Below are 22,883 nucleotides of genomic sequence, written 5' to 3' on the forward strand. Positions count from 1 at the left end.
ATGGATGACGGGTGGTGGAGGGATGAGAAACAACAACAGATTAGGATAACAGGATCTGGATACTATAGATGCAGTTACTTTACACAAACATCATAATGTCAGTTAAATAATTAAGCGTTGGACATTTTGTATTTTTGACCCACTCAACTCTCTTCTTACACAGTCAGCAACAAACACACAGTACACCGGAGAAAGACACTCAGATTGTGCAAAGTCCACTAATAAAAGCTGGAAAAGAAAATGTATCTATTGTTTTAAGTGGGTGAAGTATCCAGGACAATGCTTTGTACTAACCCACATGATTCAACTGATCAAGGGCTTGGTGATTAGTTGATCAGATCATGTGACACTTTTGTCATTGTTATTGATGTGACCTTTTGTGATTGGTTCCTTTACAGTTTCCCTATGCGGCCCCGCCTCCTCAGGAGCCAGTAAAGACGCTACGAAGCCTTATAAACATCCGTAAAGATACACTGAGACTCGTACGGTGAGTATCTCACACACAATTTACTTCTAGTTTATATCCCCTTCATTATTATTTTACTTATGCTTACAGATGTAAGATCTTAATTGCATCACCCTTTTGTGAGAATTTTACTGCACAGTAGGAAATGCAAACTTGTAGTGTGTTTGAGGTTTAAAAGGCTTCTAAGGTTTGTAATTTCCACTTTTAAAATGTTAGACTTGATTTTCTCAAAGGAAAATGTATCAACCCTTACAAAAAAGATCCATTAACTATAATCCACATAATAATTCAGCATTCTTTAGGATTCTTTTCGTCCTGTCTCAAACCGGCTCAAATTAAAATCCTACATCTGTAGTCTGTTTTATTGCACTAGTCCAACATCTGAACTTCTCCCCCCAGAACCAAATAGCTGGCCGGAGGCTTTCACAAGCTTCGGTTGTGGGTTGCCGAGTTTACCCCCTATACTGTTATTACATTATTGGAACGGTGTGTAGGTGACGCTACCTGTGTTTCTGCATGCTGGCAGGTGTAGTGAGGACCTGAAACCACCAGGGGAGAACGTGGCAGGGAAAAGCAAAGCCTGTTACAACATAGAGTTCACCTTCGACGCTGACACACAGGTGGCCATCACCATCTACTATCAAGCTATAGAGGAGTTCCACAACGGAGTGCCTATGTAAGTGTGTGTGTGTGTGTGTGTGTGTGTGTGTGTGTGTGTGTGTGTACATGTTTATCTCTCCTAACTCTCTGCATCTCTCCTATAGCTACATTCCCCAGGACAGCTCTCTCCAGTCAGAGACGGTGCACTTTAAGAGAGGAGTCTGTCAGCAGTTCTGTCTGCCCTCCCACTCCATCAATTTGTCAGAGTGGGCCGATGAGGAGGTACGGTCTGTGTGTGTGTTTAGGCATATTACTAACAAAGTATGTGTGTTTTCAGTGTATAACCTCTCTTTCTCACCCCCTTTTCTCTCTTTTACACCAACCCCTCTGTCTCGCTCTCTCTCTTTTCCTCCACCCTCTCTCTCTCTCTCTTTTACACCAACCCCTCTGTCTCGCTCTCTCTCTTTTCCTCCACCCTCTCTCTCTCTCTATCCCTCTTTCTAGTTGCTGTTTGACATGGATAAGGATGTGTTTCCCATGGTCGTTCAAGCGACAGTAGACGAGGGGGAAGATCACATGGGTCACTCCCATGTCCTCCTGGCCACCTTTGAGAAGGTAAGGAGCTTTAAGTCTGATGTGCTGTAGGATCGCAAGGAAAGTGTTACATTTACAACGTGTTGAAGTATGTTAACTTTTACTCATTAGGTATCTTAACGTTTGTCTGAAATGTTTTGAAATGTTTGACTCTTAAAAGTATCCCACTGGGCACAAACTGGTTGAATCAACGTTGTTTCCACATCATTTCAACCACAACAAAAATCGATATGATAACATTGAATCAAGGTGGAAAACTGAATTCAGTCATCATCATTTTCAGTCATCCAACTTTTAAGCTAAATCCATTGACATGCTTCAAATGTTTGTTGATTTCACATTGAATTCACGTTGGTTGTCAACTCAATCAAATGTAAATGTAAAAAACTAGATGTTGAAATGCCGTCTGTGTCCAGTGGGATTGGATTGTTGTTAAGCGTCAGCTAAGTATCTACTGTTTGTTCCACAGCACATGGATGGAAGCTACTGTGTCAAACCTCTGAAACAGAAACAAGTGGTGAGTTTGTTTCCACCAGATCCTTTTCCTCTCTCTCTCTTCTCTTTGTCTTCTCTCTCTTACTCTCTTCTCCCTCTCTTCTCTTTGTCTTCTCTCTCTCTCTTCTCTCTCTCTCGCTCTCTTGTCTCTCTCACTCTCTTCTCTCTCTCTCGCTCTTTTGTCTCTCTCACTCTCTTCTCTCTCTCTCACTCTCTTCTCTCTCTCTCACTCTCTTCTCTCGCTCTCTTCTCTTTGTCTTCTCACTCTCTTCTCTTTGTCTTCTCACTCTCTTCTCTTTGTCTTCTCACTCTCTTCTCTCTCTCACTCTTGTCTCTCTCTCTCTCTTCTCTCTCTCACTCTCTTCTCTCACTCTTGTCTCACTCTGTATTCTATCTTGCCCCTCTCTCTTTCCTGCCTGTTATTGCCTCCCCCTTTTCCTCCAAACCCTCTCTCCCCCTTTCACCATGCTTCCTGGTATATTATATAGTGAAACCGTCTCTCTCTCATCCCCAACACGTTTCTTCTCCAGGTGGATGGGGTGAGTTACCTTCTTCAGGAGATCTACGGCATCGAGAACAAGTACAACAGCCAAGAATCAAAGGTACCAAGTTGAGAATTTTGGTTGTTTAGGACATGGACTAGTGAACACCTGATTTAACTCATTGAGGGCATGATGATTCGTTGCCAAGTTGAATCAGGTGTTTTTTGTTGTTGTCCGCGGCTACAATAAAACTGTGTTAGAGGGACGGAAGTTGGGAACCATTGCTCTAACCAGTTCTACAGAGAGTCATTTTGAAAGTTTTGAACAAAAAGCATTGTGTTCAGTAGTCCGTGCCCTAAACACACTGAGTTAGAGTATATGGACAGTGAATCTCATTTTTACTGTGTTTGACCAAGCTACCATACTGCTCTCTGAATGTAACGATGTGGTGATTGATTGATTGATTGATTGATTATGTTGTCACCAGGTTGCGGATGATGAGATCAGTGATAACAGTGCGGAGTGTGTGGTGTGTCTGTCGGACGTCCGCGACACACTCATCCTGCCCTGCAGACACCTGTGTCTCTGTAATGCCTGCGCCGACACTCTCCGCTACCAGGCCAACTGCTGCCCCATATGCAGACTGCGTGAGTCTATAATGTCTGTAATGCTACAAAATACCTTTGTAAGCCATAGGTCGGCATTTGTGAGCTTCATAGCAATACATCTAATACATTCTCAGTTAAATCAAATCACATTTTATTTGTTACATGCGCCAAATACAACAAGTGTAGACCTTACAGTGAAATTCTTACTTACAAGCCCTTAACCAACAATGCAGTTTTAAGAAAAATAAGTGTTAAGTAAAAAATGGTTAAAGAGCAGCAGTAAGATAACAGTAGCAAGGCTATATATAGGGTATTACGGTACAGAGTCAATGTGGAGGCTATATACAGGGTATTACGGTACAGAGTCAATGTGGAGGCTATATACAGGGGGTACTGGTGCAGAGTCAATGTGGAGGCTATATACAGGGTATTACGGTACAGAGTCAATGTGGAGACTATATACAGGGGGTACTGGTACAGAGTCAATGTGGAGGCTATATACAGGGGGTACCAGTACTGAGTCAATGTGGAGGCTATATACAGGGCGTACCAGTACTGAGTCAATGTGGAGGCTATATACAGGGGGTACCAGTACAGAGGCAATGTGGAGACTATATACAGGGGGTACTGGTACAGAGTCAATGTGGAGGCTATATACAGGGGGTACTAGTACAGAGTCAATGTGTGGGGGGACAGGTTAGTCGAGGTAAATGAGGCAATATGTACATGTAGGTAGAGTTAAAGTGACTATACATAGATAATAACCAGAGAGTAGCAGCAGCGTAAGCGGGGGGGGACAATGCAAATAGTTTGATTAGCTGTTCAGGAGTCTAATGGCTTGGGGGTAAAAGCTGTTAAGAAGCCTTTTGGACCTAGACTCTAGCGCTCTGGTACCGCTTGCCATGCGGTAGCAGAGAGAACAGTCTATGACTGGGGTGGCTAGAGTCTTTGGCAATTCTTGGGCCTTCCTCTGACACCGCCTGGTATAGAGGTCCTGGATGGCAGGAAGCTTGGCTCCAGTGATGTACTGGGCCGTTCACTCTCCCTTCTGTAGTGCCTTGCAGTTGGAGGCCGAGCAGTTACCATACCAGCCAGTGATGCAACCAGTCAGGATGCTCTCTGGTTCGGCTGTAGAACTTTTGGAGGATTTGACGACCCATGCCAAATCTTTTCAGTCTCCTGAGGGGGAATAGGCTTTGTTGTGCCCTTTTCATGACTGTTTCGACCATGAAAGTTTGTTGGTGATGTGGACACCAAGGAACTTGAAGCTCTCAACCTGCTCCACTACAGCCCTGTCGATGTGAATGGGGACGTGTTCGGCCCTCCTTTTCCTGTAGTCCACGATCAGCTTCTTTGTCTTGCTCATGTTGAGGGAGAGGTTGTTGTCCTGGCAGTGCTCTGACCTCCTCTCTATAGGCTGTCTCATCGTTGTCGGTGATCAGGCCATACCACTGTTGTGTCGTCGGCAGACTTAATGATGGTGTTGGAATCGTGTTTCGCCATACAGTCATGGGTGAACAAGGAGTACAGAAGGGGACTGAGCATGCACCCCTGAGGGGAACCCGTGTTGAGGATCAGCGTGGCAGATGTGTTGTTGCCTACCCTCACCACCTGGGGGCGGCCCGTCAGGAAGTCCAGGATCCAGTTGCAAAGGGAGGTGTTTAGTCCCAGGGTCCTTAGCCTATTGATGAGCCTTTAGGGCACTATGGTGTTGAACGCTGAGCTCTAGTCAATTAATAGCATTCTCACGTAGGTGTTCCTTTTGTTCAGGTGGGAAAGGGCAGTGTGGAGTGCAATAGAGATTGCATCATCTGTTGATCTATTTGGGCGGTATGCAAATTGGAGTGGGTCTAGGGTTTCTGGGATAATGGTGTTGATGTGAAGCCATGACCAGCCTTTCAAAGCACTTCATGGCAGACGTGATTGCTACGGGTCGGTAGTCATTTAGGCAGGTTACCTTAGTGTTCTTGGGCACAGGGACTAATAGCCTAACTGTTACCCCATCTGCAGACTATGTGAGTCTATAATGCTGCATTAGACTTTCGTAAGCCATACTCTGGTATGCATAAGACCACCACGTCCATACTTTAAGGCCCACCTCAGAGGAAGTTGCTGCACCTATTTCGAGTAATTCCCATCCTAGAGCTGGAAATTCTCGTTTAGGTTCCACCTCAAAGACACGCAGGCTGCTAATACATGTTCAGGAATTGGAGGGTGGAAAATGTTGTGGTGATTTTCACGGGTAGCAGAGAAATAACAACCAGTAAGGCATTGACTGTCAGCTGTCAGGTGTAACTAGCTAGCATGCTAACCTTTGCTAGCTAATGAAAGTTATGTGAGCACCATTTCAGTTAAGACGGGCACACTGTGAGTCAGGTGAAGAATAATTATTTCAGAAAGAGACTAGCAGCCTACCTGTCAAGAGGTCAGTCACAGCTCTTACTGTTTGATAATTCCATGAAACTGTGTCGGATTCCAGACGTCATTAGTGTTTGGACATGCACACGGATATTATAAAATAGCTATATGCTTTGTTCTCTCTATTATCATTTTAGCTACCTAGCTAAATATCAATGCATTATCTAAACTGCACAGCTATATATTAATGCATTATCTAAACTGCACAGCTATATATTAATGCATTATCTAAACTGCACAGCTATATATTAATGCATTATCTAAACTGCACAGCTATATATGAAAGCATTATCTAAACTGCACAGCTATATATAAAAGCATTATCTAAACCGTACAGCTATATATTAATGCATTATCTAAACCGCACAGCTATATATTAATGCATTATCTAAACTGTGTCTGTGAATCTACCATTGAAATAGAAAGAATATGAGCTCCAGTAATATGGAGAGCCTAAATATTAAAGCAATGGGCGAGTTTGTTTTGCATGGCCCGGTGCCCTGGGTGGGTGGAGATTTCTCTTTAGGATCAACTGAATGGTCAAAAAGGAGCAAACCCTGCACACCCGGGGCCCCAGGCATTGCAAAACCATTTATCTTAGGGCGACAAGGGGAGCGGGGTTCCAAAGTGCAATCATATCATGCAATTTTACTATCTATAATATGGTCATATTTTTGGACAAAATATCCAATGCATTATGATAATTTTCTGGTAAAAAAAGGGGAGGTGCAAAAACAGTTTCAACGCGATTCGCAAATTTTGTAGGTGTTTCTGATTAATAAACAATGGCATATTGGTGGGTGGTACCATTCAAATAAAACCCAGCACTGAAACAAAACTAATCATTTCAGTTGGTAATTTCATAGTAAAATAAATGTCATTGGCACTAATTTGCACAGAGCGTGCAGTTTCTGTCACTTCAAGCCCAAATTATATCATACTTTGACTAAAACAATTACTTATTGACTTACATTGTTGTGCAGCATCATGGGTAAGCTCTGGCCATCTTTCAACTCGAAAAAATGGAATTCTACTGATGTGGGCGTTTTAGTGATGTTATAATGCGTCCTTAGCGTTCCGGGCCCTGCTGCAGATCCGAGCCATGAGGAAGAAGCTGAGTCCTCTCTCTCCTGCCGGGTTTAACCCCGTTATCACCTCCCAGACCTCCGACTCAGAGGAACACTCGGTATGATATATACACAGATTTTTTTCTTTATAAGTACAGCGCATAGCAACATGACAACTCATCTCCTTTTTTTGTTCACCCCAGGCGTCAGACCACATCCCCCCCGGTTATGAGGCCGTGTCTCTCCTGGAGGCTCTGAACGGGCCCCTGAGCGTGTCTCCCTCGGCTCCCCCTCTGCAGGAACTCTCTGGGGGCCACGTCTCAGGGACCCTGCCCCACTATAGCAGTGAGCCCCACCCCGCCCCGGCACGCTCCATGTCCCCCCTGGACCACTCCAACTCCAGCCAGGGACTCAAACTGAAGAAGAGCGGCTCCAAGTGAGAGGAACATACACTTGAAGACACAGGTTGTGTCCCAAATGACACCAAATTCCCTAAATAATGCACGACTTTTGACCACTACCCTATGGGCCCTGGTCAAAAGTAGTGCACTACATGGGGAATAGGGTGCCATTTGGGATGCATAAACGCATACAAACATACTGTATATTTGAATAGGAATTTGTTTCCTAGGACTTTTAAAGGTTTAGCTAATATAATATCTTTCTTTCAGGACAAAGGTAGTGTTGTGAGTGTTTGTTGTGGTGTTTATGATTCTGACTGCTACATTATGGGATGTGTCAGGTCTCTCTCCCAGAATTCTTCGGTGCTGCCCGAGGAGGAGGACGAGAAGTCAGAACGCAGCGAATCAGAAGTTCAGGCCTGCCGCCGGAAACAACAACCGGAGGTACAGTGACACAGTGTGTGCATGACTGTTGGTGTCTGTCTGTCTGTCTCCGGTGTGTGTGTGTTTGACCTTATTCTGTCTGCTCTCTGTTCCAGAGTGGTGTAACTCCAGAGAGTGAGAATCTGACTCTATCCTCGTCTGGAGCCATCGACCAGTCCTCCTGTACTGGGACACCTTTCTCCTCCACCATCACCTCCCCTGAAGGTGGGCCTTCTGCTGGGGCTGGCTGGCAGGCCCTGCTAGGGGGTGGCCAGTGGGCAATAGAAAATGTGTCAAATTATAATACATTGTTAATTGTCTCTTCTTCTCTCTGTCTCTCCCCTTCTCAGACCAAGTGAGCAGTAGCCTGGCCCAGTCAGTCATGTCCATGGCTTCGTCCCACAGCCATCACTCTCAGATCAGCACTGACACCCTGTCTTCCATGTCTGGCTCCTACCTGGCTGGGCCGGAGGGGGAGGTAGAGGGGGAGGAGGGGGGAGAAGCAGAGGGGGAGGAGAACCAGGATGCACCCATGGAGAGCCGGGGACCCTCACAGCAGGATGGGGAAGTGAGACGGGGGAGAGAAGGGAGAACAGGGGTGGAGAGAGTGAGGGAACACCTAGAGAAGTGGCTTGTTGAAATCTCTGACATAGAGAATAACCCATCCCTCTTTCTTTCTCCCTCTTTTTTTTTTGTCTCTCTCTCAGGAGCTACCCATGGAACCAAAAGAACAGAACTTCTCAGTCGCTGTGTCAGACGAGCAGGATTCAGAGGTGCATATATAGTAGGGTCGTTCCACGCAGAGTGCCTGTGTAGTAGGGTCGTTCCACGCAGAGTGCCTGTGTAGTAGGGTCGTTCCACGAAGAGTGCCTGTGTAGTAGGGTCGTTCCAAGCAGAGTGCCTGTGTAGTAGGGTCGTTCCACGCAGAGTGCCTGTGTAGTAGGGTCGTTCCACGAAGAGTGCCTGTGTAGTAGGGTCGTTCCACGAAGAGTGCCTGTGTAGTTGGGTCGTTCCACGAAGAGTGCCTGTGTAGTTGGGTCGTTCCACGAAGAGTGCCTGTGTAGTTGGGTCGTTCCACGCAGAGTGCCTGTGTAGTAGGGTCGTTCCACGCAGAGTGCCTGTGTAGTAGGGTCGTTCCACGAAGAGTGCCTGTGTAGTAGGGTCGTTCCACGAAGAGTGCCTGTGTAGTTGGGTCGTTCCACGAAGAGTGCCTGTGTAGTTGGGTCGTTCCACGAAGAGTGCATGTGTAGTTGGGTCGTTCCACGAAGAGTGCATGTGTAGTTGGGTCGTTCCACGAAGAGTGCATGTGTAGTTGGGTCGTTCCACGAAGAGTGCCTGTGTAGTAGGGTCGTTCCACGAAGAGTGCCTGTGTAGTAGGGTTGTTCCACGCAGAGTGCCTGTGTAGTAGGGTCGTTCCACGAAGAGTGCCTGTGTAGTAGGGTCGTTCCACGAAGAGTGCCTGTGTAGTAGGGTCGTTCCACGCAGAGTGCCTGTATAGTAGGGTCGTTCCACGAAGAGTGCCTGTGTAGTAGGGTCGTTCCACGAAGAGTGCCTGTGTAGTAGGGTCGTTCCACGCAGAGTGCCTGTGTAGTAGGGTCGTTCCACGCAGAGTGCCTGTGTAGTAGGGTCGTTCCACGCAGAGTGCCTGTGTAGTAGGGTCGTTTCACGCAGAGTGCCATTTGCGTCCCTTTGATATTTTAAGTAGAAACTGTGAGCAAATATTGCATTGTAAAAGCCAGTTATTTGGTGCCCTTTAATATAGACCACATGGAGAATTCAATAAATCAAATTTTTAACACGAATAAAGGCTTGCTAAAGTGACACAATTCAGGATTTTCACATGTCCCTCTGTCAACCCTGCGTCACTTCTAGGAATATTTTTAACCCACTTAATCCCCCCAAAAATGTTTCACCATCATTGTAAAGTCTTGTTTTTTTTGTTGCTTTGACAAATTCATTTCTGAAGATGATTATTTATTTAATGTTAGTAGAGATTGTGGTGCAGAAGAGCCAAGCCTAGCCAGCACGTGGAATGCACTCTCCAGCACTGTTCCCTTAACGAGGGTGGGGAAGCCCTCTAATTGACTGCCTAAAGACTTAAAGGTGCGCCGCTCTGACTCTGTGGGGAGAGCATTCTGGAGAGCATTCTGGAGAGCATTCTGGAGAGCATTCTGGAGAGCATTCTGGAGAGCACATGGCCAGGATCGATATGATTTGCAGCGCTTAAGGTTTTGGCTTGTCCTGTCGACTTTATGTTAAAGTCTGACCCAGTAGAGCTCTGCAAGAGCCAGGATGTCATTTTCATTTTCTTCATAAAAGCCTCTTTGTTTGCGCCGCGTTCCTGTCTCCTGGGCCTTTACCTTTGAGTCATTGCCTTTGAGTCATTGCCTTTGAGTCATTGCCTTTGAGTCATTGCCTTTGAGTCATTGCCTTTGAGTCATTGCCTTTGAGTCATTGCCTTTGAGTCATTTCCTTTGAGTCATTGCCTTTGAGTCATTACCTATGAGTCATTACCTATGAGTCATTACCTATGCCTAACAGCCTAGACGGTGTTAAACCCCTTGCACTGTCACAGTGATTCATTTTACATCTGTCCCTCATTTTAAGGTCAACCCTGTTACGTGAACTGAACTCTCGTTTTAATATGGTGAAACTATTCCTTGTTCAATGTATATTTAGATTACTTCAAATCGAATAGTCAAATCATAGAGTTAAATCAGTTGAGCTGGTTCTACTCTTTTTGGCCATTTTCATTTTTTATTTTGTGGTGGAAAACTGAGCGGGTCGAGGATAACATGTCAACCCTTTTACCCATAGATAGACAGGCTAGAATATATATATATATATATATTGTAGGGGTGGGTGGCACTTACATTTAATTGGCACTCCTGTTGCACACAACAAGCTTCCATTCCCCCTGTCACAAGGGAATTTATGGCTGATTTTAAGATGAAATCGTCAACCCTGTTACTTAATTTGGCACTTAACATGCTCTTTGTGACAGAATTTTTAAAATGAGATGAAATCAAGTTTTTTTGTAGCCAAGTTGCACTTCTCAAAAGGCACCGAATTGGTGGTATGTACCCTAGACTATATGAATGGATATAGATACACAACATATAAAATATACACTAGAAAATAAATCCAACTGTCTCTCTCCTTCTCACAGGGAAATGATGTCACAGAGGAAGACTGCCCCTCCCCTTCCCACGAGCAGGGTAACTATGTGACCTCTTATTGACCTTTCCCCTCTCACCTCTGACTCCTCTGTTTTACCCTCCTCACTATTTGGCCATGCTGGAAAGGACAGAAGTATGGGGCAGTCTAACCACTAATACAATGTTATCCACTAATCTTAAAGCCTCCTGACCCTTGCCATACATTAAAAAAAAGACATATAATAATAATTTTCAATACTCTCATCAATTCTGACGACATTGCCACTTTTGTCCTTTCTAACATGGCATTCTAGTGACTGACTACCCTGTTACAGCACCCTATACTTTGATCTACCATAGAAAGACCATTATTAGTGAGATAGCAGGGTGTTTTAAGTGGTGCCATGCTAGATTCTCTCTACTGTAAATTAAAATGTGGGCTAAAATACTGGCCATCGGTGAAATCATCCCAAATCATGCGTTTGCACCTGTGCACTTGGCTCAGTATGCTCTGTATGTGTGTGTGTGTGTGTGTGTGTGTGTGTGTGTGTATCAGTCAGACCTGGTTCAAATACCTATTTTATGTGTATTTGAGTATTTTCTAATACTGTGACCAAAATAAACGAACCTACTTCTATTGAAATGATTTTCAAACAATTTCCTATAAAGAGTATACTATTGGAAAGTATTTTCAAATACTATTTTCAAATACCTGGGTTAAATTGGAGTATATTTGAGTCAGTGTATTTGAGTATTTTAAAATACTTTCCAAGTGTATTTACAAATACATTCCAATATTCAACTACTTGTCTTTTCAAATAAAATATACAGTATTTAAATACTTACTTCCAAATGTCGTTGAAAGTACTTGAAATCCCCTAAATAGTATTTGTATCCAGGTCAGCTGTGTATGTGTGTGGGTTGTTAGCTTGCCAATGCTTGTGTGTTTGCCTGCTGTGCTCTGCATGCGCTGCTTAGATTCCACACCCTAATATGCAGTTGTATGTACAGTATATTTGTGTGAGTGTGAGCCTCTCTCTCTCTCTCTCTCTCTCTCTCTCTCTCTCTCTCTCTCTCTCTCTCTCTCTGTGTGTGTGGAGTCATACTCCATCTCCTCATCCTCCTCTCTTCTTCCTCCACTCCAAAGTGATAAATTGGGCTTCAATCTCTAACCCTGCCTCTCTGTGTCCCCAGAGTTTGAATGCGTGTGACCCCAGAGTTTGAATGTGTGTGTGTAATTTATGAATGTGTGTTTAAATGCTTGTATGTCTGCATGTTTGTGTATCTTGTGTGTATGTTTGTGACATCTTAATCACCATGCATGTTCTGACTAGTATACAACTTCTTAATATTTATTTTTCTCCAGCCGTAGTCAGTTTGCATGTGTGTGTGTACACATTTTACTATAATTGTGTGTGTGTGTACACATTTTACTATGATTGTGTGTGTGCGTGTGTACACATTTTACTATAATTGTGTGTGTGTGCGTGTGTACATGTTTTACTATAATTGTGTGTGTGCGTGTGTACATGTTTTACTGTACTTGCGTGTACACGTTTTATTATACTTGTGAGTACCAGAAGTCCTAAAATTCAGAGAAGTGAGGATATTTTGCCGGTCCTCACTTGTAAAAAGGTTATTTTAGGCTTAGAGGTTAGGTTTAGGGAAAATAAGATTTTGAATGGGAATCAATTGTTGGTCACCAAAAAGTCCTCACAAGTATAGTAAGACGTGTGTGTGTGTGTGTGTGTGTTTATATGGAGTGGTGCCATTGGTTGTGGGCATTAAATAAACAATAACAAACAATGAATAAATGAGTTAATAAGGAAACCAAAGGAATCCTGTCTCTATATATGTTCATGTGCGTATGATGTATGTTTGCATGTATCTGTCCCTGCTGCATCGTGTGCCAGCTTCCATGTGCATCCTCTGAGCCTGCTGAGCCACATGCTACTCATCACCATCACATGATCTATCCCATGCCCTCCTTTACTTACACACACACACACACACACACACACACACAAAAATAGCTACACCCCTGGCCCCGTCCCCTGCTGTGCCTGGCTGCTGTTGTTTGACCTTTGCCCTCGCTTGCAGGTGGGCGGAGCAGGTGTCCAGAGTTGGCCAATAACAATCAGGGCGTCGCCCTCTGCGACACGCACTGTTTGGGGGGGCTGGACAATGAGCAGGTTCCCGACTGCCGATTCGCCGGTGAGTGGCAACCTACCGAACATGGACCAATCAGAGCTGAGACTGGGGCGAATGGGGAGAGAAATGGGTGTCAGTGTAAGGAAATAAGAAGTGAGCGAGGGATCCTGGACGAGAGGAAAAACAGAAGTCAGGGTAGATTGAGAGGGTGGAGAGGGCAGGAAGTGGCAGACAGACAGGTCTACAGAGCTTTAAGTCAAAGCTGAGGCTCCGATGTATCTAGCCAAGATTTGTTTAGCGTAAACATTTGCCCTTCAAATGTCTGTCTACTACTGTCATCTCAAAGGGCTCAGTAAATAGATGCAGGAAGGGAATGAATGAGCCAGACTAAATCAGGCTGTAGTTGGCGTCAGCAGTGGGATCCATCCGTACCGAACACTGACAGCATGTTTTTTACAGCAGTTAGAACAGGAGGCTTCCTTCTCATCATCCACCCTTCTTTCACTGTTGTGGTTGTCGTCTGTTGTTGTTTTTCTCAATAGCGGGGAGTTGTGCAATCTCTTCCTACTCTACCCACAGTAAAAATAAAAAAACTCCTGTGTGCGTGTCTTTGTGTTTGTGAGTGTGTCTGATTGTGGATATGTGAGAGTGTGTGTGTGTTTGACCATGTTTTATTTGTTTGTGTGAGCTTTTGTGGTGTTCTATTTGTCCGTGTTCTGTGTGTGTGTGTGTGTGTGTGTGTGGGGGGGGGGGGGGGGGGGGGGGTGAGAGCGCGTGTTGGTGTTCTATCCGGTTCATCCCAGAGCTCCAAGTTCATGTTCAGTGTCTGCCAGTTCCGAGCCGCTTTGCTAATCGTCTGCGACTCATCCCTCCACTCATCCCTCCACTCATCACTCCCTCCATCCATCTCTCCCTCTCCTCTGCTTCTCCCTTGCTTGCTAGATGTGCCCCTCTGTTGTGCTGACCAGAAGCAGGTTACAGTGAGGGAGGGGTGAAAGGCTTTGTTTCCCAGTACCAGGCAGTGTGTCAAGATCCAGGTGCTGCTTTTGACAAGAACAACAAGTATCCAAAACCAGGGAAAAAACATTGCTTTAACTTTATCTCTGTAGCGCACTAACATGGGCAACGTTTCTGCGGCCACCAACTCTCAAACTATTAGTCCCTGTTTTCTGACCTTTTTGTTACAAGGCTCAAGCCACAGAGTGAACGCAAAGATTTAGACATCTGGCTACTTGAGAACAGTCCCTATTTCAATAATTACAGACGAAGCCTTAGCTCCTCCCATTCCTGTAACTCCCAACTTATTGACCTCTGACCCCAGTCCCTCGCTCTCCCTTGGTCGCCCTTTTACCCACCCACCCCCTCACCCCTTCTCTTTGCGGTATTTGAATTCTCTGTGCCGTAAATGTGTTCTATTCTCTGTTTCTCTCCTTTATCCATCATTTCATATTTTCCGTCTCCTCTTCGATGTCCCTCTCTCTTTCTCTCTTTCTCTCTCTCTCTCTCTTTCTCTGCTCCCTTTCGGATGGACAGATGCGGATTCGTGCCCTGTGCACATTGAGGAATAGGTATGGCTATAGCTGTGGCTAGCTGGTAGGTCAGAGGATATTCACTAAACTAAAACCATAGGCTCACGCTATTGACACTGTAGACTGCTCTACCTGTTAAATAACCACTATCTGGTAAATAATTACTACCTGGCTACCTGGGATATAAACACGACATGGCTACCTGGTAAATAACCCCTACCTATTAAATAAATAACTGGTACATAACCACTACCCATTAAATAAGTATATGGTTAATAACCATTATATATGAAATAAATACATGGTACATAACCACCACATAATAAATAAAGGGTACATAACCACTAACTGGTAAATAACAGCTACCTGGTACATAACAGCTACCTGGTACATAACAGCTACCTGGTAAATAATAGCTACCTGGTAAATAACCACTACCTGGTAAATAACAGCTACCTGGTAAATAGCCACTGCCTGGTAAATAACCACTACCTGACTACCTGGTAAATAACCGCTACCTGGTAAATAATCACTACTTGGTAAATAACCACTACCTGGTGAATAACTGGTAAATAACCACTACCTGGTAAATAACCGTTACCTGGTAAATAGCCACTACCTGGTAAATAACCCCCACCTGGCTACCTGGTACATAACCGCTACCTGGTAAATAACCATTACCTGGTAAATAACCACTAACTAACCACTACCTGTTAAATAACCACTACCTGTTAAATAACCACTACCTGTTAAATAACCACTACCTGGTAAATAACCACTACCTGGCTACCTGGTAAATAACTGCTGCCTGGTAAATAACCGCTACCTGGTGAACAACCACTACCTGGATAACTGGTAAATAGCAACTACCTGGTAAATAACCACTACCTGGCAAATAACCAGATTTTAAATAACCATTACCTGTAAATAACCACTACCTTGCTACCTGGTAAATGACCACTAACTAACCACTACCTGGTAAATAACCACTACCTGTTAAATAACCACTACCTGTTAAATAACCACTACCTGGCTACCTGGTAAATAACCACTACCTGGTAAATAACTTCTACCTGGTAAATAACCACTACCTGTTAAATAACCACTACCTGTTAAATAACCACTACCTGTTAAATAACCACTACCTGGCTACCTGGTAAATAACCACTACCTGGTAAATAACTTCTACCTGGTAAATAACTGCTACCTGGTAAATAACTACTACCTGGTAAATAACTTCTACCTGGTAAATAACTGCTACCTGGTAAATAACTACTACCTGGTATATAACTACTACCTGGTATATAACTACTACCTGGTAAATAGCCACTACCTGGTAAATAACAGCTACCTGGTGAACAACCACTACCTGGCTACCTGGTAAATAACTTGTAACTGGTAAATAACCCCCACCTGGCTACCTGGTAAATAACCGCTACCTGGTAAATAACCGCTACCTGGTAAATAACCGTTACATGGTAAAGAACTGCTACCTGGTAAATAACCACTTGTTAAATAACCACTACCTGGTAAATAACCACTACCTGGTTACCTGGTAAATAACCACATTTTTAAATAACCACTACCTGATAAATAACTGCTACCTGGTAAATAGCCACTACCTGGCAAATAACCACATCTTAAATAACCATTACATGGCTACCTGGTAAATAACTGCTACCTGGTAAATAGCCACTACCTGGTAAATAACCACTACCTGGTAAATAACTACTACCTGGTAAATAACCACTACCTGACTACCTGGTAAATAACTGGTAAATAACCGCTACCTGGTAAATAACCACTACCTTGCTACCTGGTAAATAACTGGTAATTACCCACTACCTGGTAAATAACCGCTACCTGGTAAATAACCGCTACCTGGTAAATAACTGCTACCTGGTAAATAACCACTACCTGGTAATTAACCACTACCTGGTAAATAGCCACTACCTGGTAAATAACTGCTACCTGGTAATTAACCACTACCTGGTAAATAACCGCTACCTGGTAAATAACCACTACCTGACTACCTGGTAAATAACCGCTACCTGGTAAATAACTGGTAAATAACAGCTACCTGGTAATTAACCACTACCTGGTAAATAACCGCTACCTGGTAAATAACCACTACCCGGTAATTAACCGCTACCTGGTAAATAACCACTACCTGGTCAATAACCACTTGTTTAATAACCACTACCTGGTAAATAACCACTTGTTTAATAACCACTACCTGGTAAATAACCACTACCTGGTAAATAACCACGACCTGGTAAAGAGCCATAGTGTGATCTAGATCAGTGATGTCTTACCTTTCTCCTGGAGAGCCAAACGGTGTTTATATTCGTTTCAGCCCAGCACTCAATCATCCATCATTGACTAATCCTCAAGAAAACCTTGATTAGTTGAATCAGGTGCTTTAAGTGCTGGGCTGGTACAAAACCCTGCACATAGCTACCGTAACTCTCCTGTCTTTCAGGGACGAATCCCAACTTGAGAAACACATCTGGTAAAAGTGTTTTGTGCACATTTCTGAAGTTGGGATAGGTCCCTTATTGAATGTGCATGTGGCCCAGTAGGCCTGACTTTAACTCCCCATTGCAACGACCAGGTAGGTAGCCTAGCGGATAAGCGTGTTGGGCCAGTAGCTGAAAGGTCACTGGTTCGAATCCCCGAGCCAGCAAGGTGTAAATATCTGCAGTTAACCTTCAGCAAGGCAGTTAACCCCCAGCAACAACTGCTCCCTGGTTGCCGATGACGTCATCCCACATCTCTCTGATTCAGTGGGGTTGGGTTAAATGCGGAGGACACATTTTGGTTGAATGCATGCGCAACTGACTAGGTATCCCCTTTTACCCCTTTCCCTCCAATTAGACTGGTCCGCCACAGACTTTAGACACTACCATTATCACGCACTAGATGGCGATAGAATAGAACAGTCTTCAACATGTTGTTTTTCTTTTATATCCTTTGTTCTCTCTCTCTCCCTCTCTCCTCTCTCCTCTCTCCTCTCTCCTCTCTCCTCTCTCTCAGGTCTGATGTATCTGGGAGGCTATAGGCCAGTGTTGGAGCCTCTCCCCCACCACGCCTCAACCAGTAATATCAACCTGGAGGAGCAGGGGGTGGAGACTAGGGATGGCCAGAGTCCCAAACAAACACCTCACACACCACGCCGCGGACCACTCATAGTGTAACACGCACACACCCGTCCAATTCCGACCTCAGCGTCATAACAGCACAGACTGATATTTTACGCAACCTCATGATTACGCAGTAGACCTTCCTCCCTGCATCTCCTCACCTAATCAACCAACGCCCATGTCCTGAGGCAGTGTCCTCACTGAACCGTCCTGCACCTCTCCTCACTGAACCGTCCTGCACCTCTCCTCAATCAACCGTCCTGCATCTCTCCTCACTCAACCGTCCTGCATCTCTCCTCACTCAACAGTCCTGCATCTCTCCTCACTCAACCGTCCAGCACCTCTCCTTGCTCTGGACAATAGATGAGAAGCATCTATCTCAGTTGCTAAATCTAATTCTAACAGGAAAATCTTGAAGAGGATTTAACCTATCCACAGTCCAAATAGGAGACTGCTAGAGTTAGACCATTCTCCCCCTCAATGTGTCATAATGGCTTTCTTGTGTTTCATGTCACTGGTAGACCTTTGGGACTCCTCCCCTTGCCTCTACCAACCAACCAATCAGGGGTTAGTGTGATCTGCAATCTAATTAATATTCATGTATTTCTGTTTGACCTTCTAACGAGTGGTCGAACACTATAAAAACAACAGTTAGCTTCACTAGACGACCAAACTGGATTGTACTGGACTCACCAGCTCCAGTCCATGAACCAGTAGACTCTGGCCCTGGTTTTGCATGCAGCTCTTTTACGTCTCCAATCAGCCCTACTGTACTCAACTGTGATCTATCCTGAATGGGACTTGCCTCATTAGCTAAGAAACTGGACATGCTGGTGAAAGGAGGATTTGATCCAAAATGGCGGTGGTAGATAGATACTGAACTGTAAAGAAGACAGAGTGGAGTCCCTGAGAATGTACGATGCCGATGGAGGATGTGTAACACTCAGAGGAGAATGTAACGTAATGATTTGTTTTGGGGTTATTAACTGTAGAAGAATGACCTCTGAACTTTGAACTACCACCTGTGTCCCTTGCACACCTTTCCTAACGCACACACCAGATTTATCTCAGTCTGACTCACTGGTGTAAAGAGCTTTACCACAAAGACACTAAAGCAATACAGAACCTGTACCTGTACCTGTAAACAAGTAACACACACCACCCTACAAAAACACCTGTGCTGTTCGATAGACAAACCTGAACCTTCTCATTTTGTGAAAACCTTTAGTTAGTTTAATTTTGTATTATATTGTTTTTAGTGTATGCTCTACTGTTAATGTCGTCACATGTTCTGTGTTTTATTTGTTTAAACAAAAATGTGTTGCTCATTACGTGGATGATATGTGAAATTAATAATTGTATTTGAGAAGAAAAAAAAACGACATAAAAAAACGGGATGATGACACCAACATGGAATGCACTTCTTGCTGTTACCCAGGCAACATACTTTGCGGTGCATGAGGCGATTGTAGAGTAAAGCATGGTAGTCTAGGTCAGTCTCCACCCCTGTAGAGTACCCACAGTGGTATGCTCCACAGATCCTCACACCCCTAAAGAGTACCCATAGTGGTACACCCCTCTGACCTTTCTGTTTTGTCATATTGTCTCCAAATGACACCCTATTCCCTGTATTGTGCACTACATTTGACCAGAGCCTTATTCCCTTTTAAGTGAAGGTAGCGAGCCATATGGGGCAATAGGGTGACATTTGAGATGCATAGATAGTCTATAAGATACACTACAGATGCTCTCTTCCTTATCCTCAACTACAGGCTGGCTACAGCTGTTAGCTAGTGTTCACACCGTCAGCTCATACACCCCTACCTGTATCCCTCTCACCTACAGTATACTGGACCATGGGTCACTTTTGTAGAATGCTGATTGAAAATGTCAACTGCAAGAAAAAAAATAAAGTTTTTCGAACTAAAGTCCTTTACCATTTCTTGTTTTCCTCCAGTGAATGAGACAGGTGCTTTTTTTTCGATTTAAAAGCTGCTTTCAAACACTAACATCGTACTTACAAATATAGATCGAATTTTGTACAAAAAGTTTCAACTGACCGGTAGTTTAGGAGGTGGCTTCTCAGAACATTTTGTATGATTCTGTACGTAAATCCGAAGACACTCCATTTAGTATGATAAATTACGAATTACAATTCTTATTATCTGTTACAAATTTGCAAAACGTACAATATGTTACGAATTTCCAAAATGTATGATATGTTACGAATTCTAGCTAGGTTGCTAACGTTAGCTGGGTTATGGTTCAATTTAGGAGTTAGGTTAAAAAGTTAAGGGAAGGGTTAGCTAAAAGGGTTAATGTTATGGAAAGGGTTAGCGTTAACATGCTTAGTAGTTGTAAAGTAGCTATAAAGTACTAATTAGCAAAAATGCTAAAGTTGTCCATGTTGAGATTTGAACCCTCAACCTTTGGGTTGCAAGACGTTCACGTCATATGCCCACCATTCACCCTGACCAAACATCTTATATAACCCTACCCTACCAAACAAAGCATAATATATTATTTTGAGTGCCGGATTTACTTTGATTATGTTACGTCTAGTCTATGACATCGGGCGTAGGGAACTATGGGACATTCAGGGAGGTGAGGCTATGAGGTTGAATCCCGTTGAAGGCACATTGTTAAATCGAATTAAAACAATTGTACTGTTGTTCAAATCATTTGTTTTATTTAGTATAGTATCAGATTCTGTCTTAAGCATCCTAAATTAATGCCATAGATTTCGTTTTGGAAAAATAGTAAAGTTGTAGGCGAAAAAAGGAAGCGTGATGTAAGATTTAAACCTGCTATTCCAACTGATTATAAACTAGTAAAGCCAACGATTTACCGCTGCACCAGGAAGTTTTAGTAGTGGAGGAAAAAAAAACGCATTTCTGATATTCACACGCTGCTATATTGCTGATCAGATATTGCTGACTAATGTGCATTGTGAACAAATAACGAAGCTTTGAGTAACGAACCGCTTTTACTAATGAGTAATGAACCGTTTTCGGAACAATTTCGTGAAAGCATACAGAAAGCCTCGGTTTCACATCACTACAAAGAAGTGGAGGCTTTCTCCTTGAGCACATTTTCCGTAGGTATGAAGAATTAGGATCTGAACAGATAGTTCAACGCTTCTGCTCTTTTCTATTACATTAACACTTGCCATTGCTCCTATCCAGAACCTCTTACAGTAAGTAGCGAGTGAATACATTTTAGAATTGATCCACCAAAGGAATCGAACAAAAACAGCCCTGGCGTTGCGAGCACCATGCTCAACCAACTGAGCCACACAGGACCTGTAGGGAACACGTTATATGGTCTATACTTGGCATGTAGGTTTGTCACTTATGGGGGGCACAAATTGTGATATGGTCCCGCTTTAAATGACGTGCAGATTATAAAGGCATCATAATGCATTCATAAATGCTACATAAATGTGTTCGAAATAATCTATAACCGTATGTCATGCTTTATAAAGGGTTCATAAGTGTTGCCTAACTGTGTTACATGATCACCAATGTCAAATGTGACATAACCCACTCTGTCAAATATGACATAAACCTGTGCTTTATAAAGGGTGCCATAAGCACCACTTAATAAAGGCCTTATAAATCATATTCAATTGAGGCTGCGCAAAGCATTTATAACCCTGTCGTGCATCTTGGTAGAACATTGTAATGCCAGGATATTGGGTTCAATTCCTGGGATCACCCATAAGTAAAAATGTATTCATGCATGACTGTAAGTCGCTTTGGATAAAAGTGTCTGCTAAATTTCACAAAAACATTTCTAGGATGGCACAACTCTTTCCCTCTTAGGTGCATAGTCAATAGTGGACCTGACCTAACTTCCCCCAAAGTGCTGTGCCGCAGGATAACACAGACTAAAGTGCAGTCATGCACAGGAAAACACATTGAGAGGGCCTTTTGAAATCAGTTTACATTTTTTGGGCCGGGGGTCTTTTTAGTTATTTTTTCTTCCAAGTTTTGGATTTCCCCAAAAAACTCTGATTTCCCCATTTTCTCACAATTATTTTTATGATAAAAACAACAAAATGAGATTTTCTGTGTTTACAACTATGCTTAAAACACATCAGGGGATGATTTTTTAGGTCTTGGAAAAATCTAAGAAACTTAGATTTTGAGTGTAGTTGCCCTTTAATTCAATGAGCGTTCCCTGCACTGTTGTGATGTAATTTGGCAGCCAATGGAATGGGTGGAGTAAGAGGCCAGCAACATTCCGTATTATTCAGAGCGCCATGAAATGACACCATATATACAATCTACAGACCCTACTGAGTATTTCCTACAATATTTTTTACTGCGGCACCCAGAATAGTTCTTGCTCTAAGCCAATATATAGTCAATATAGAGCAATTTGAGTTTATTTGCATGTAAAAACAAAACAACAACACATATTTTAAAAACTTCACAGGGATAACAGAAAAAATGCAGAGACTTATTTCTATTGTGGTCCCTAATGAGCATGGTACAACAACAACAAAAAACATAAATGTAGAATTGACATAGAGCGAAGAGAAGTTGAGTTATTAGGGGTTGATTGGGAACGCAATATTTATTTTTAGAAAGTTGCGATTTTCTCTTTCAAACTTAGTAGAGACTGACATGATGAACATCCTTTCTGAGTTGCGAGTCAATCAGAATGACGGTTTATGAGAAGATATTTTAAGATTCACCCGTAATTACATTTGTGGTTAAATAAGTTCAACGATGTTTGTGTTCTTTCATCAATTTCATCATGTGCAGTGTCAATGGGTGTTTTGAAAGGCACTTGTGTGTTTGCTCATGTACATAAAATATACACCATGTATCTATATAATATTTTATCAATACGTGTGTAGGTTTGCATATTCAAATGGAAATTCATTTTTAAATGTAACCTTTAATTAACTAGGCAAGTCAGTTAAGAACAAATTCTTATTTACAATGACGGTCTAGGAACAGTGGGTTAACTGCCTGTTCAGAGGCATAAAGACAGATTTTTACTTTGTCAGCTCGGATATTCGATCTAGAAATCTTTCGGTTACTGGCCCAACGATCTAACCACAAGACTACCTGCTGCCCCAATAGTATTTATGTTACCCACATTGTTTCTTCTTAACTGGTTATAATAAACGGTGCATACTTTTCGTGTCTTATAATGTGTTCATGAAACAACAAAAAATGCTATTGTAGACTATGCTGAACAGCTATAAAGAAAGAACTGAAAGACCTTCCAGTGCGTGTGTGTGTGTGAGAGAGAGAGAGAGAGAGCATCTTGCCAGTTGCTCCTCCAAGCTGTAGGTGGCGATATGCTTTGAAATATCGCGTCATTGGCACAAC

At 43.2% G+C, this 22,883-nt stretch overlaps 1 protein-coding gene across 11 annotated transcripts in view; it reads left to right on the top strand.

The window, feature by feature from the left end:
- The window catches only part of LOC110499426 (E3 ubiquitin ligase RNF157), a 32,280-nt gene extending 12,817 nt beyond the window's left edge, over nucleotides 1-19,463 (top strand). For 2 of the 11 annotated variants that reach the window (XM_036956274.1, XM_021576566.2), the window contains exons 3-18: nucleotides 399-487; nucleotides 993-1,142; nucleotides 1,231-1,348; nucleotides 1,571-1,681; nucleotides 2,130-2,177; nucleotides 2,686-2,757; nucleotides 3,125-3,284; nucleotides 6,737-6,849; nucleotides 6,934-7,166; nucleotides 7,473-7,575; nucleotides 7,671-7,779; nucleotides 7,905-8,161; nucleotides 8,262-8,327; nucleotides 10,724-10,772; nucleotides 12,813-12,926; nucleotides 17,429-19,463. In XM_036956274.1, coding sequence (XP_036812169.1) covers nucleotides 399-487; nucleotides 993-1,142; nucleotides 1,231-1,348; nucleotides 1,571-1,681; nucleotides 2,130-2,177; nucleotides 2,686-2,757; nucleotides 3,125-3,284; nucleotides 6,737-6,849; nucleotides 6,934-7,166; nucleotides 7,473-7,575; nucleotides 7,671-7,779; nucleotides 7,905-8,161; nucleotides 8,262-8,327; nucleotides 10,724-10,772; nucleotides 12,813-12,926; nucleotides 17,429-17,589 — 1,953 coding nt within the window. In that variant the 3' untranslated portion in view covers nucleotides 17,590-19,463. Of the gene's footprint in view, nucleotides 1-398; nucleotides 488-992; nucleotides 1,143-1,230; nucleotides 1,349-1,570; nucleotides 1,682-2,129; nucleotides 2,178-2,685; nucleotides 2,758-3,124; nucleotides 3,285-6,736; nucleotides 6,850-6,933; nucleotides 7,167-7,472; nucleotides 7,576-7,670; nucleotides 7,780-7,904; nucleotides 8,162-8,261; nucleotides 8,328-10,723; nucleotides 10,773-12,812; nucleotides 12,927-14,396; nucleotides 14,457-17,428 lie in introns of all 11 variants that reach the window. The other 9 variants (XM_036956277.1, XM_036956276.1, XM_036956281.1 and 6 more) reach the window with 9 other exon arrangements.
- The last annotated feature ends 3,420 nt before the right edge of the window (nucleotides 19,464-22,883 follow it).

This window comes from Oncorhynchus mykiss, chromosome 20 (assembly GCF_013265735.2).
Source record: "Oncorhynchus mykiss isolate Arlee chromosome 20, USDA_OmykA_1.1, whole genome shotgun sequence".
Taxonomy (NCBI): domain Eukaryota; kingdom Metazoa; phylum Chordata; class Actinopteri; order Salmoniformes; family Salmonidae; genus Oncorhynchus; species Oncorhynchus mykiss.